General features: G+C 56.7%; 3 protein-coding genes across 8 annotated transcripts in view; 2 read left to right on the forward strand and 1 right to left on the reverse strand.

Moving 5' to 3' along the window:
• The window catches only part of RTN4RL1 (reticulon 4 receptor like 1), a 63,650-nt gene extending 61,476 nt beyond the window's left edge, over nt 1-2,174 (reverse strand). The window contains exon 1 of the mRNA XM_077165501.1: nt 1,967-2,174. Coding sequence (XP_077021616.1) covers nt 1,967-1,979 — 13 coding nt within the window. The 5' untranslated portion in view covers nt 1,980-2,174. The remainder of the gene's footprint in view (nt 1-1,966) is intronic.
• Nucleotides 958-14,292, forward strand: DPH1 (diphthamide biosynthesis 1). Of its 6 annotated transcripts, none has more exons than XM_077165507.1 (12): nt 958-1,605; nt 7,864-8,016; nt 8,101-8,164; nt 9,791-9,912; nt 10,333-10,493; nt 10,649-10,770; nt 12,149-12,217; nt 12,601-12,757; nt 12,883-12,986; nt 13,489-13,567; nt 13,884-14,003; nt 14,185-14,292. In XM_077165507.1, exons 3-12 carry the CDS (start codon nt 8,112-8,114, stop codon nt 14,272-14,274), a joined length of 1,077 nt encoding a protein of 358 aa, XP_077021622.1. In that variant the 5' UTR covers nt 958-1,605; nt 7,864-8,016; nt 8,101-8,111; the 3' UTR covers nt 14,275-14,292. The 6 variants fall into 6 exon arrangements, with proteins under 6 accessions (XP_077021622.1, XP_077021621.1, XP_077021620.1 ...); XM_077165506.1 differs by lacking the exon at nt 958-1,605 and adding an exon at nt 3,226-3,336; XM_077165505.1 differs by lacking the exon at nt 958-1,605 and adding an exon at nt 3,597-3,708.
• LOC143686663 (uncharacterized) lies at nt 1,978-6,594 on the forward strand. Its single transcript, XM_077163279.1, has 3 exons — nt 1,978-2,005; nt 2,164-3,852; nt 6,464-6,594. Exons 1-2 carry the CDS (start codon nt 1,978-1,980, stop codon nt 3,183-3,185), a joined length of 1,050 nt encoding a protein of 349 aa, XP_077019394.1. The 3' UTR covers nt 3,186-3,852; nt 6,464-6,594.
• Nucleotides 14,293-14,306: the final 14 nt, after the last annotated feature.

Genomic DNA, 14,306 nt, shown 5'->3' on the forward strand with positions numbered 1-14,306 from the left:
CATCTTCATCCTGGTTGACCATGCAAGAAGGTAAAAACAGCCCATAAGGCAAACATATGTGACTGCGAAGCCTCTGGTGGCCACTTCGGGAGCAGGGTAAGTGAGTGTCCCCTTCTCTCCTGCCCCCAGCAGCCCCTAGAATGCACTGGGATTTTAGGGAGCTGCACCTCTGGCTAGCAGGTATGAGAGAAAGGTTCCTGGAAGCTGCACCTACACCATATAAATTAAGTGTGTGGGCTGCTTTGTGGCTCATTTTTAACTGTAAACTGCTAAAAGACAAAAGACCAAAAGTGAAATGAGATGTCAGTCCCTCTCTATTATCTTCATTGCAGACGGGCAGCCCAGACATGGTGGCCTTTTAAAACTGCCAGGAAAGTCTTCTCCACTGGGGCAAGTTCGCAAGCTCCTTAGACCTGGGCTTGTGCTCAGCTGTGTAAAAAGGACCTTCTTTGACCAGCACCACCTAGATGCTGAAATGACTTTTTGTCCCTTTCTGTGGGGAAAAATGAAGAGGTTTCTCCAACCTGCAAGTGACTTTTCCCACTTCACAGTGAAAGCAACCCAGGTACCCACCCCCTGCACACTGCACCGACCCACGTGGGGGTTACAAGCCACACTCAAGTTTGTTACTCTTCTGACACAGTGGGGCATCTGCGTCTGCTCAGTGTGCGGAGCCGGGATCACTGGCGTCCTTACTGCCCCAGCCTAAAGCATGGTTTCTTCCCCCACCTGGCCGACCTGCTTTTCAGGTTCTATTCCACCACTCCCACATCTGCTATTCTCCACCCATCTTAGGGCTTTGCGTCCCCCTCTTCGTCCCCTCCCCCTGCCCGTTTTCTCCTTCCCCATCCTGCTGTGAGGTCAGAATCCTGTGCTTACGACACCTCGGTCTGTTGCCATGGAAACAGGGGCGGATTAAGGCTGGAGCGCGGAGTGCAGGGATCAGGCCCCTCCGCTACCTGAGCTCGCGCCTCAGCCGGCTCCCTCACCGCGGGGGCAGTCAGCCGCAGGCGCCGCGGCTCGCGGGCCGCCCGGCAGGGGCCAGGAACTAGGGGGGGACCCGGGAGGGCGCCGCATCCCACCAGGACCTGAGAGGACAGACGCAGACGGAGAGAAAGTGGCGGAGTCCACGGGCGCACGGCATGGTCACCTGCCCTCTCTGGGCCCGGGGGACGGCGCCCCGCACGGCTGCCACATGGGGGCGCGGCGGGACTTCCCCGGCGCCCGCGCCAACTTTGCCGCGCCGGATACCCGGCCACGCTGCCAGGAAATAGGGATGAGGTGGTAGCGGAGCCAGCTTTCCCCAAGTTGAGCCCGGCCGGGCTGTGCACACTGCGGGCGCGGCCTTCGCCTTCGCGTACCTCCGCTCCAGCCTAGGGAAAGTTTGAGGAGCCTGACATCAAGCGCTTGCAACCTGGGTCCAAAGCAGAGCTGCAGGGAAAGTGCCCGCGTCCAGGCCTCGCCTTGGGGAGCAGGGCACGTGGTGAGCGCCGGAGCCGCGCGGGGTTGACCGTCGCCGCCTGCACTGGAGCGCGGGCTGGATGGATCCCGCCCCGCCACAGCAGCAGAAGCAGGCAGTGTGAACCCGCGCAGGGGATGGAGCCTGTAAGTGCAAAACTTTATAATGCAAAGCAAAGGTCCCAGGAGGTCGATTCCCCTTTTACCACGGCAGCGGCGCCATCCCGGCACGAGGGCCTGTCACTCTCGTCTCGGGCTGATCCCACCGGCCAGATGCCTTAGGCCTGGCCGCTTGATTCAATGAAGAGCAAACCCCGTGTCTCGAAACCCGCCACCGACTGGAGCTGAGCTCCAACAGCAACCCCTCGGCGGGTGCATCCCAGCAAAACGTACCAGCCCACCGAGGGTTGCTTCCCCAGCTCGGAGCCCCTGTGCCGGGCGGCTCCCGAGCTCCAGGCTCTGCCCCGCACGCATCCAACTCCAACTTGGCCCTGCGGCTCCAACTCACCTTTGCGAAGCATGTTGGCCGTGGGACCGCCGCTCCGAGGTCGGCGTAGAAGCGCTCCCTCCTGGGGTCCAGATTCAAATCCCTGGGCGCCGGCTGCAGCTAATCCGAGTGCGCCGAGGCGGGGGCAAGCCGGGAATCCGCTTGTGCCCCGCGGCCCGGCCCCGCAGGGGCATGGTGAGCTCGAGCCCCGCGCTGAGGGCACCAGGCGCCCGCCAGCAACCGCGGTGCTGCCGGGCAGCCCCGCGCACTCGTTCAGCCTCGGGGCGAGCGGCTTGCTCCGCAGAGCCGGCGGCCTGCTTCTGCCGCCCGAAGCACTTTGCAGGCGGTTTTGAAAGGGGACGCCGCCCCCCGACCCGCCGGCCACGGCCCCTCCTCTCCGCCCCCTCGGGCCGCTGCTGCTGCCGCGGCTGCTGCAAAAGGGCGCTCGCACGCACCGCTGAGCTCCGGGGAAAGCGCCCGGCGCGCGTTTGCAGGACCGAGCGATCGGCTGAGCGGGGCGCCTCCCTTCCTCCCCCCGGCTTCCCCCACTTCTCCTCCCTTTCTCCCTCCCTCCCTCGCTTGCTCGCAAGCTCCCTCCCTCCCGCTCAGCTCCCCGCCCCCGCTCACGGAGCGCCTCCCATACAAAATTTATGAAAGTGCTCTCAGCTCGCAGCGCCGAGTGCCGTCCTATTCCCAGGGCAGCGGCGCTCAGCCGCGCGGCGCCGCCTCCCAAGGTGTTTTCGCTGCGCCGGCCCCCAGGGACGATTCTCGTCCCGCGTCCATCCAAATACCTGCCCTAGCCCCCGGGCTGGTTGTCCGGCCACTTGAATGTCCCTCCTTAGCCCCACCGACCTCCCGGAGCCCGCGCCGGTGGCCCAGCCCCCGCTCACTCGCCCTTCGTGTCTGGAGGTCACCGCAAGAGGAGGCTGGAAGCGTGCGCCCCATCGACAGGCGGGAACCAGAGGACGCCGCCCAGAACCCTGATCACAAGTCTGCATCCCTGCCCATCTCGGCCCTGGCTGGCGCCCCTTCCCCTTCGGAGGCTCGACGGCTCTTTCCCACCCAGAACAGCGCCCCCGGACCCAGCCGGCCCGCATCCCGCGCTCCAAGACTTTTGGATGGGGGTTGTGGAAGGGGGTGGGGGTTAGGCGTGTCCGGGGGCTTATCTGGACTTCGCAGCTCAAAGCAAGCGTCCGCGGAGGCGCAGCTGCAAACCCCAGGCAGAACGAAGGGCCAATAAGGGGCTCAGGCCGACTACCTCCGCCTCGGAAGTTGGGGCACTGGTCTCCCTCCCTCCACACAGACCCCACACAGGGCATCACAGAAAATGGTGGAGGCACCGCCTAGAAAGCAGATCTCGCAGGGATCCTGTTTGGCTGAGTGCAAATAAGGTCCAAAGGAGGTCCTGAGTGGGGGCCGGCACCCCCCTCCTGATCTGGGTTAAGAGGGGTGCTAGGGGAGGGAAAAGAGCAGGCCAAGTCCTACTCACTCAGCCCATATTTACTGAGGGTCTAATATTAATCCTGGGAACTCAGCCAAGAAAAAGATAAGGTCCTTACCTTCTTGGAGTTTATATTCTAATAGGAATCCAATAAGGAAAATCCACATGTGAACTAAGAAGAAAAGAAAATAGGGTGTTATTGTGCTGGAGGGAAAGCTTCCCTGAGGAGGTGACATATAAGCAGAAATCAAATTTAAGTGAGAGAATGAGTGACTCTTTGGACAAAACCTTGAAGCTGGCCCAAACTTGGCATGATCAGAAGGTCAGAAAGACAATATCATTAATTCACTCATACATGCATCAGTGACACTGAAGCTCTAGATCTGATCTAACCATGTGGGCTTGGACTTCCAGAGGACTATGTTGGAGTGGGAGAAGAAAGACCCGCAAGTCTTCCTAGAATGTGGTAGGGGAGATACAAAGTGTGGGAGGGGGCTCCGCTAGTTCTGAAAGGGGCTAAGGGATGAGCAGAAAAGCTTTCACATAAGAGCCATTTGGTTAGGTCTTGAGGGCTGAGTTCATTCAAGTAAGAAGGGGAAAGGGCATTTCAGACAGGAGAGAATGTGCAAATGCTTGGAGGAGGGAAAGCAACTTGGTATATTCCGAAGAGTAATAAGATGGGTCCATCTTGGGATGGGAGCAGAAGATGAGGCGTTCCTTCTCATAGCCATGAGCACCCTGCACCCTGCCTGAGCCCTGCCAGGCAGATACAAAAACTGAGCTCCATGATACAGACAGCTGCAGAGATCTTGCATAAGTAAACTTAGGCCCAGAGAGGTTGAACAAGTTCTGTAATGTCACACAGCAGATCAGTGACAAAGCATGGATCTGAATCATGGTACATTAATCCTCCCATCTCTCCAAGCCGCCTCCCTATGACCCCTGCTCCACAAACTCCAGCATGTTAGACAAAGTTGGCTGGTATTGGGTGTGAGTGTGAGAAGCAGAGTTATTTCAGGCCTCAGGAGGGCTGGGTGCTACTTGGAGTCCAGCCAGGGGATGGGGTGACTGTAGGCGGGTACTGTGGTGTAAAGTGGGGGTTCACTGTGCCCGCCTTCTTGTCAGGCAGTAATTACTCAGGCTTCTGAGTAACTCAGGCAGAAAGACCCCCACAGACAGATGGGGCATCCCTGGACCACGTCAAATGGCAGCCCCCAATGCCCTGAACTGCCATAAGTTCTCACATCTGCCCTGGATGTGCAGTTCTCCCAGACCTCACCTAGTTTCCTAATGGAGGGGAGGGTGGCTCATTCAACACAGAAGATGTGGGTCAGTGTCACAGGAGGTTGGGGGGGGGTCTTCTGTCAACAGGCCCCACCTGTGCCTAGGGTAAGGCCCTGAGGGGCAGAGCATCTATTAGGGAAAAGCTACTGCTAAAATGGAGCTAGTCTTTTCCCCTAGGAACTTAGAGCTTCAGCCTAAACTGTCCACAGGCTGGGCTTTGGTGTCCTGAGGGGAGAGGGGCTAGGCTAAAGCAATTCTGGGAATTGAGATCATGCACCCCAGGTGTCCAGAGTAACTGGAAGACATGAGAACATCTATGCTGCATTCTTATCAGTGCAAGGGTTTTTCCTGGGGTTTGTGTTGGCCATGTTCCTGTCCAAACCTGTCACTGTCCTAAGAGCACCAGTGGTTGAGGGACAAAGAACTGACCCCTTCTGGTTTTCCCCTCAATTGCTCACTCCCAGCCTGTCCAGCCATCCCTCCCCTCTGGGCAGCCTCTCAGGTAGGTCTTCCCTAGCTGCTTGTTTGCACTTCTCCCAGCACCTTAATTAGGGGTTTCCAAGCAGGGAGGTCCGTCAGGGAGCCTGAGGCCACAGAGCTACCATAAAAGAGCCAGCTGTGCTGAAAGCGCCAGGGCAGGGAGAGGACGATGCCAAGGGGCTGAGTGGGCAAAAGGCCCTGGGGTCTCCATGGAGCAGACCTTACTGGGGGCTAGCCCTGCAGGTACTTTGTTCTTGAAAAGGTCAAGGCGCTCTCACTGGCTGCTCTGCCTTCTCTCAAGAGCTCACGCTGCTGTTACTCAGGAGGAAGGCTGAGGAGCCTTGGCAGGGCATACATTGGCAGAAGCCAGGAAGTTTAGGCAATCCGATCTTTGGCCTGCCCCCACCGTCCCAGAAAAGCACCCTCAGATTTGGTGACTTCCCCTGCGGGTAGCAGTTTCTCCCATGAACCTTCCACATGGTTGGTCCTAAAGGTGCCAAGGACACCCGGACGCTCTGGGAATCCGCATCAGGACTTTCAATTCGGAACTCAGCCGGGAGGGCGCTGATTCGGTCCTTCTAGGCAGTGGGGTCCCCCGAGGTAGGGAATGTGGCTCTGCCCACACGGCGTCCGGCTGGCCCACCACTGCTTACCAGGAGAGGAAGGAGGGAGGGGAGCTGAAGGAAAGCTTGGCGGATGTCCCCATTCACAGGGCCCGGCCCGCTGGACTCTGGCAGAGAGTCGTCTAGAAGGGGGGCTCTGGTCAGAGTGCCAGGTTCGAACCTGGCGGGGGGAGGGAGGGAGGGGGCAAGGGGTCGCCAGGAGAGCCCAGCAGTGGTGGTCCGGAACCACTGGGGGCTCCCGAGAGTCGCGACCTTCTAGGTTGGGATGTGGCCCACGATAGCTCCTCCTCTAACTTCTCTTTCTTAGTCACCGCCCAACGAGTCCCCGCCTCTCTCTCTCTCTCTCCCCCTCTCCTCTCTCTCGCCGATCGGCGGTCGATTGCAATGCCTGCGCCCTCCGCCTTCTTCTAGTCCTGCCTTTTTGGTCCCCACGAGGGCGGGCGGGTGATGGCGGCGCTGGTTGTGTCCAAGACCGCTGAGCCCGGCGGCCGAAGCGGCCCTGGCAGAGGTGGGTGCTACAATGCTGCGGCCTCCGGACCTCGCATCTCGGGGTAGAGCCCCCAAGTCAAGGGCAGAACCTGCCCCCTTGAACGGCGGCGGCGCCTTCCCCCACCAGACCCGAAGTCCCCGCTGTCACTCGCTCTGGGTTGCTGTCACCGGAGCCCAGAGTGATTGGTCTTTCTTTTACAGCCTTAGGACGCGGCCGGGAGCAGCTCCTCCTGGGAGCTTGTAGTGCTCGAGCTGGAAACTCTGCCTCGGCCTACCGTCTCGACGGGGAGGGAAGGGACCAGGCCCGTTGCCCTGGTCACTCCACATGTGGGCCCTCAGGGAATGTTTTCAGGGAAGAAGCCCATGGTTTCATTCACCGGGCATTTACTGAGCACCAAGTGACTGCTAGGCCTGCGTTTGTTGCTGGGACTAGAATACCACCCCTGCCTTCAGGGATCTCATAGTCCACCAGGGAATACAGAAGTAAACAGACGATCACAGCCATGTGATAAAGGAGGCGGCGCCAATCCCCAGTCCCACTGAGCTTACTGGCCTGTGGGACATGTACAGCTGCTAAAGCTAGTAGCTCCTGCAGCCCACTGGCCAGGAGGGGCCTGTCAGATGGAGGACAAGAGAGGCTGGACTGGTTGTCCCAAGGCCTTTGAAACAACTGACAAAAACCTTAGCAGTGGTAACATGGAATCTGGTCTCAGGCTCCCAACCTGCCATGCTAACCCATCACCACCCCCACCCTCCAACACACAGTTGTCAAAGTGTTAGGTCAGGGAGGATCTTTCTTAGAAGAACTGAGGGGCCCTAACACAGGTTCTGACATATGGTACAGGTTCAATGAATCTTCGTTGAATAAATTTCTTGCCCTGTCACATTGGCAACTGGTTGGTTCTTAAAGAGATGACTGGAGTAGGATGGGTTCAGATTAAGGCTGTAACCTTGCTCAAGGATTACAGTGTTTTCCCTTTAATCAGGGGGATGTGATTGTATACCTGCCTTTGTTCCCACTAGACTGTCAGTTCCTGTAGGGTGAGGTCACTTTTCTGTCTTGACTAGAGTATGTTCTTTCCCTCCTTCCTGGGGGTGTGGGGTGGGGTTGGTGGAGGGGTGGGTTGCACAATGGACTGGGAAATGTACATAACAATTTGCTTATAAAGATATCTAGGACCTCAAGGCCTTCTCGGGGTGGGGGGAAAGGGGCATTTTCCCAGACCAGTTGGGTGGGCTAAGCTGGGTTTTCCATAGGATTCTCTGTCAATCAGCAGACTCTCAGACTACCCACCCTCCTCCAGCCAAGTTCAGTACTCTGGTGTCACCTCTATGTCCTGAGTTAAAGGGTGAGCCATACTGCATTCATGGGCTCAATTCTTTGACTCCAAATAATCACGCATCATAGAAATTAATTATACAGATTTCCTCCTGACCTAAAGGGTTGTCTCTAGCTTCAGGATGGGATCAGTGGGGACAAAGGCTGGTCCAACCCCCTTGGCATCTGGCATCTGGGCCTTAAACTCTGGTGCACTAATTGCTTATCCAGGTCTGGGTATGTTCTAAGCCAGGCAACCAACTCAGCCTGACATTCATCCTAGGTCAATCCTCTCGGGGCCGCCTGGCTAATCAGATCCCACCTGAGATCCTGAACAACACCCAGCTGCAGGCAGCCATCCAGGTCCTGCCTTCCAACTACAACTTTGAGATCCCCAAGACCATCTGGAGGATTCAACAGGCTCAGGCTAAGAAGGGTGAGCTTTGAGCTGGGGTGAGGAGGTTGCCTGGTCCAGCTACCTCCCAGCCTCTGCTTCTAATGTCTCTGCTCTGTCTTACAGTGGCCTTGCAGATGCCCGAAGGCCTCCTTCTCTTTGCCTGCACTATTGTGGATATCTTAGAAAGGTGAGGCAGCTGCCAGCTCAGGTTTGGGGCAGTGGAGAAGAGGCTGGGTCACGACCCTCCACATGCCTATCAAACCTCTGTCTGTTGGCATCCTTTTTTCACCCCACTTCCTACAACCATACACACAGACACAAAGGAGGGAAAAGCCCAAAACAAAACCCCCAGCCCTGTGGAGATCCCTGCTTGTGGCTGTGTGTATAAATCACCCTTCCCTCAAAAAAATGGGGAGAGAGGAGGCGGCCAATTCCAGTATCTTTAACGCTGGGCCCAGAGCAGATGGTGGGGCCTGGGGAGGAGCTTATGAATCCTCATTGCTGACCCTGGGATGGTCAGTGCAGAGTCTGGCTGGGGGCATCTTTTTCTGTGGCACATTTTGGGCAGCAGGATGAGGATGGGTTGGCAGGGGAGAGGAGTGCCTAGGAGAAGATATTAAGTTCCTCTATCTATCCCCCTCATTTTAAATTTCTTCAATACAATGAGCCATCCTTGGGGGAGGGGGCTAGTGAGTGCTCAGCCATCTGGAACCAGCATGGGGAACAGGGAGGGGGAATGAAGAAAGGGAGGTCATCTTGTGATGGGAACCTCCCACTTCCCTGCTGCTGCCCTCCCCCGACCCTGCTCCCCCATCCCACTGCCACAGACTCACTTCTCTGTTCCCACCCTCTTGCCCCTTGGGGATACTCTCTGGGGCTTGGGCCAATTTGCATACATTTTAATCTATAAAAAATTAAGTGCTCCGGCTGACTCAGACGCCTGCACTGCATTCTAAGGAGCTGAATAATCTGCTTCTGCGCACAGCCTGATTTGGGGAAGGGGGTGGAGGAGGGGGTAGAGGAGGTGCAGCAGCTCTTTTTCCCCCACTACACCCCTAGGGGACAGATGGGATGACCTTAGTCACTGACCCAGGTCCCATGCCCCAGGGGTGGGTCTATCTCCCGGGAAGGCTGGTCCTCCTGCTCCATTCCTGTGGCAGTCACAAGTGCGAGGGTCTTCCCCACCCCCACCCCCCACCCCGTACCCCAGTGATTCAGGCCTGGCAGCAGATCCCATGGCAGTGTGCTGGCCAGAACCCACTCTTCCTGACGCATGAGGTGGGTGGGCGGTGCCATGTGGTATGGGGGAGCTGTGCATGGGTCCCCCATCCTGGCCACCAAGGGCCCTGCCTAAGAGTAGGGAGGTAGCAAGAGGCCAGGGCGAGAGGGTGGGCTGTGTATGTCCACATATCCATGCCCATACAAGCCAAGTACTAGATCTGGGAGTGGGTGCCTGTCCCTGCCCATTGCTTTGGGTAGTTTGGGTCAGGGCACCGGGTAGGACCTGGTGGTCTATATGTTTCTGGGTATGCCAGGCTGAGGGTTGGGGTCCCTCTTCCAATCTGAGTTTGGCAGAGGAATCAGGGTGCTATAGAGACCATCCTCAAGCAGTACCAGTTCCAGGAGCTGTTGCCAGGGCTGAGGGAGTTGGCAGCTGTGCCCCTCCCACTCTTTGCTGGGAGAAATGGCAGCTGCCAACTCAAGGAGTTGTAAGAGATAGGGAGAGAGGAGCTAGGCCCTGAGATGCCTTCACAGGTTTAGGTCTGTCTCCCACGGCATTCCTTGTGTCACTGTCCTGTTGTCCCACCACCAGGTTCACAGAGGCTGAAGTGATGGTGATGGGTGATGTGACCTATGGGGCTTGCTGTGTGGATGACTTCACTGCAAGGGCCCTGGGAGCAGACTTCCTGGTGCACTATGGCCACAGCTGCCTGGGTAAGGTGGGTCAGGATCCCCAGACACTGGCAGGGCTGGTGGAAGGCAGGGCTGTAGCTTATCTTCTCTATCACAGTGGCTTCCTGTCCTGCTTGCAGTTGGTACAAGGTCACTCCTGGTTCGGGGATGGCCTTGGCCTTCTTGCTCTGCAGGTGGATCTTTCCTTTGGATTTGGTTGCCTTGGAAACCGTGCCGCTGTCCCAGATGTGGGTATTTGAAAGGCTGTTGGTGGTACAGCCCCCAGCCGAGTGACAGAAAAGCCTGAATGAGGAGGAGCTTCTTGGGGACCTGTGACCCCTTCCTCTTCTCCTCTGTCCTTTCACCCCCAGGTTGTAAAGGATTGTCACCGTGGAGAAAGCCAGGATCTCTGTACCCCCTGCCTTCCGAAACAGAGCCTCTTGAATGCTTCTCTCCTCTCAGTTCCCTTAGATATCTCAACCCAGGAACTCCGGGGGGTGCTGTATGTCTTTGTGGACATCAGGATAGACACCACCCATCTGCTGGACTCTATCCACCTCACCTTTCCCCCAGGCAGTGCCCTTGCCCTTGTCAGCACCATTCAGTTTGTGTCAACCTTGCAGGTAAGTGGACATGAGGATCCCCAGCAGACCATGGGCAGACAATGGCCAGATTCCTGGCTGTTCCTGGATCCCCATGCCACATGCTCCAGGCTGCGCCTCTGACCGGGACCCTCCTTCCCCAGCCACTAGTTTCCCTTTCCCCATTGTCCCTACAGATAGCTGCCCAGGAGCTGAAAGCTGATTATCGTGTGACTGTTCCACAGTGCAAACCCCTGTCCCCTGGGGAGATTCTGGGCTGCACATCCCCCCGACTGCCTCAGGAGGTGGAAGCTGTTGTGTAAGTTAAAAGCATGAAAAATGTACCCTGGAAGGGGGCTTGAGGTTCCTCACATAGGAAAGGAAACAGAGTCTAAAGCTCTTTAACCGTTTGTCCAAGGCTGCACTGCAAGTTAGGGTACAAACAGGGATTAGAATGTAGTTTCCTGTCTTCCTCTCGAGTGGTCTGTCCCTAATCCAGAAGGCTGGGCCAGGGGTGGGGGCAGGAATCAGAGGACCTGGTGAGGGGATGAGGGTGGGCTTGAGATGGTAGGAATATAATTGGAGAAGATGGATGGGCACGCCCAGGCTGCAGCCCCATTAATTTAGCATCCGGACAGCTAACAAGCAGGAGCAGCGTGTCTCCTGCTGCCTAATTATTTTAGGTAATGGAAATGCTTAATGTTGTGTGAATGTAGCCAGCCTCAGAGACGACAGCTCCCCTGGGTGGGTCTGGGGAGGGGAGCCCTGTTCTCAGATAATGGCAAGAAGGGAGGGGCACTCTCTGACTTACTCCACCTCTGGGGATATAGAGGCTGGTGCTCCAGGCCTTGCTGCACCCACGCTTCCAGGCGGATCCACATCAGGGCCTTCCCCAGCCCAGACCTGGCAGCCTTTGTTTTCCCAAGGGGCATTCCCCCTGTGCCTGCATAACTGAGCATGAAAATGCCTTCTCTTGGGGGCTTCAGGATGTGTGTTGGAAGGAGGGAACTCTGAGGGCTGGCCATTCAGCAAAATGAGGCGTGGTCTCCAAGAGGGAGGGAAGAAGGCACAGCCACTCAATTAGAATCTGTCCTGGGCCAGCAGGGGGTGTTAGGGACAGCATCTCCTAGGTGTGCTTGGTACAGCGTGGTAGTTGAGCCTCAAGCCAGACCAGAATTCCACACCCACTGCTTAATAGCTGTGTAACTTTGGGCAAGTTTCTTAACATCCCTGAACCTCAGCTGTATCTTTTGTAAAATGGGTCACATACGTCAGGTGCTTAGGCCAGTCCTGGTACACAAAGTCCAGTAAACCACAGTTGTTGTTATAACTCAGCAACTAGACCCAAGAGCCAGTTTGGGCAGAGTATACCATGAAACCTCATTTACCACACAGATGACACCTGGATACCATTTCCCATAGCTGTATGGCACTCAGTTGAGGACAGTCTGTCCTGCATGTGTAAATTAGGGTCTCTAGCCGCCCCCTTCATCTTCCCCTGAAGTTTAGGGTGGGACAGTTCTTAGATTCTGCATTATATAACTAGAGGGAACTTTGGGTTTTTCACCCAAGGAGGTAAAACGATGACTTGTCCTGGTTCATGCACGTAGTCAGCACCATTCTCCGGGTTTCCAAGCCCATGAGTGCCTCCTCTGCTGCCCCACCCCACACTTATGGCCTCCCTTCTATCACTGCAGGTATCTTGGAGATGGCCGCTTCCATCTGGAGTCTGTCATGATTGCCAACCCCACTGTTCCCGCTTACCGGTATGGGCCAGGCTAGGCTCACCAGCTGGGCAGTGGGTAGGATTCCTCCTCATTCCCTGGCTCTGAGAATTTGAGGCACTTGGTCCCTGGCTCTGGATATCAGATACAAGGCTGCTGCCCCCAAGCCGCCCACCATCCTGAGATTCACGCGGAGACTCTACAACCCTCCCCCACTCTGGCCTGTGCAGCTGTAGCATTGACCTTCCCTATGACAATCTCTGCTCTTCCCTTTGTTCTCAAATTACCTACAGGGGTAGAATTAGGGGGGAAATAGGCCCCAAATGCTCAGGAACCCAGGAGCCACTTCATGTCTGAGTTAGTGGGCCATGAAGCTGAGGCCCACGAACAACTGTCAGAGTGATCCTGAGCTGCTTCTTTTCCAGGTACGACCCGTATAGCAAAGTCCTGTCCAGAGAGCACTATGACCACGAGCGCATGCAGACTGCCCGCCAAGAAGCCATAGCTGCTGCCTGCTCAGCTCAATCCTGGGGCCTTATCCTGGGTACTTTGGGCCGCCAGGGGAGCCCCAAGATCCTGGAGGTCAGAGGGCTCTGGATGGCCTCTGGAGGAGGAGATTGAAACCCAGCTGGGAAGACCAGTGTGCCAAGGGGATGCAGCTTTGGCTGCTTGATCATGGTGACCCCAGCTCTGTCCCCCTCTCCCAGCAGCACCTGGAATCTCGGCTCCAAACCTTGGGACTTCCCTTTGTGAGGCTGCTGCTGTCTGAGATCTTTCCCAGCAAGCTTAGCTTATTCCCTGAGGTGGATGTGTAAGTTTTCCTGCCTTACCTACCTACCTGTGACCCTGGCTAAAGAAGCTGGGTCCAGCACAGCACAAATTGAAGGCTGGAGTCAATGTGAATTGCTTTCAGGATCATGAAATTTCAGTTTATTGAGCACCCACTCAGCAGGGGCTACCCTTAGCTATCAGTCATATCTGCTGTGACTGGCTGTAGGGCTCAGAGACAACAGCAGCACCACAGTTGTTACATGTGAGCTGAATTTGGGAGGAGTGGGGGGTGGGGGCTAAATTTGGCTCAGAGGATACTACCATTGTGGAGCTGCCAAGACCTGCCCTCAGAGAACTTATAATGAGGGAAACAGGACACAACAATGTAGTGTAATGATTATTCTAAATAGCAGTAGGAAACGGTCTTTAATACTAAGCATTCATAGGATGTGTTGGGGATCCAGACAAGTTCTTCCATATGTCCCCTTGTCCAGAAGAGGGAGAGGCTGCCATGTGGGGTCTGACCTGGCTTCCCTTCCCAGGTGGGTGCAGGTGGCATGTCCACGCCTCTCCATTGATTGGGGCACAGCCTTTCCCAAGCCGCTGCTGACACCATATGAGGTAACACCAGTTCTGAAAAATCCCCGGGAGAGAGTGAGCTTTGCACCTGGTACTGTCAAGGGAGAGAGGGTTAGGAGTGGGGTGGGGTGGGTAGCACTTGGTTAAGTTTGTAGATTCTTGTTAGACCACCTTGAATCCCAGCCGGGCCACTTCCTTGCTGTGTGGCCTTGAGCAAGTCTCTTAGTCTCTCTGAGCCTCACATTTCCTTTTATAACAAAAGGGATAACAGGTCCTTCATAAGGCCTTTGTGAGGAATGAATTAAATAATCCATGCGCAGAAAATGTTGGCAAATATTGCCCGGTTCTTGTCCCCTAGGCGGCCGTGGCCCTGAGGGACATTTCCTGGCAGCAGCCTTACCCCATGGATTACTACGCCGGCAGCTCCTTGGGGCCGTGGACAGTGAACCACGGGCGGAACCCTCCCGCGCTGAGGAAGGTGGGCAGGGACGCCGGCTAGGGAGGGAGGGCCGCCGGCTGGCGGGGCCTTGGTACTGGCCTCCTTCCGGGCCGCGGTGAGCTGAGGCCGCCGCCCTGCGGCCGCGACGGGAAATGCACCGGCGGGGACGGGGTGGACGACTTCGCAGAAGCAGGCCCCGAACCGACGTTTGCTTCCTCAGGTGCAGGAGAGGCCCACACGCCCCGCTCCCGCGGCGGGCTGCCAAGACTGCAGTTGCAGAGAAGAGAAAGTGGCGCCGACCGCTCCTTAAGAAGCTGGGGGTACCCAGGTATCCGCCCCTGC

Source organism: Tamandua tetradactyla, chromosome 6 (assembly GCF_023851605.1).
Source record: "Tamandua tetradactyla isolate mTamTet1 chromosome 6, mTamTet1.pri, whole genome shotgun sequence".
NCBI lineage: Eukaryota > Metazoa > Chordata > Mammalia > Pilosa > Myrmecophagidae > Tamandua > Tamandua tetradactyla.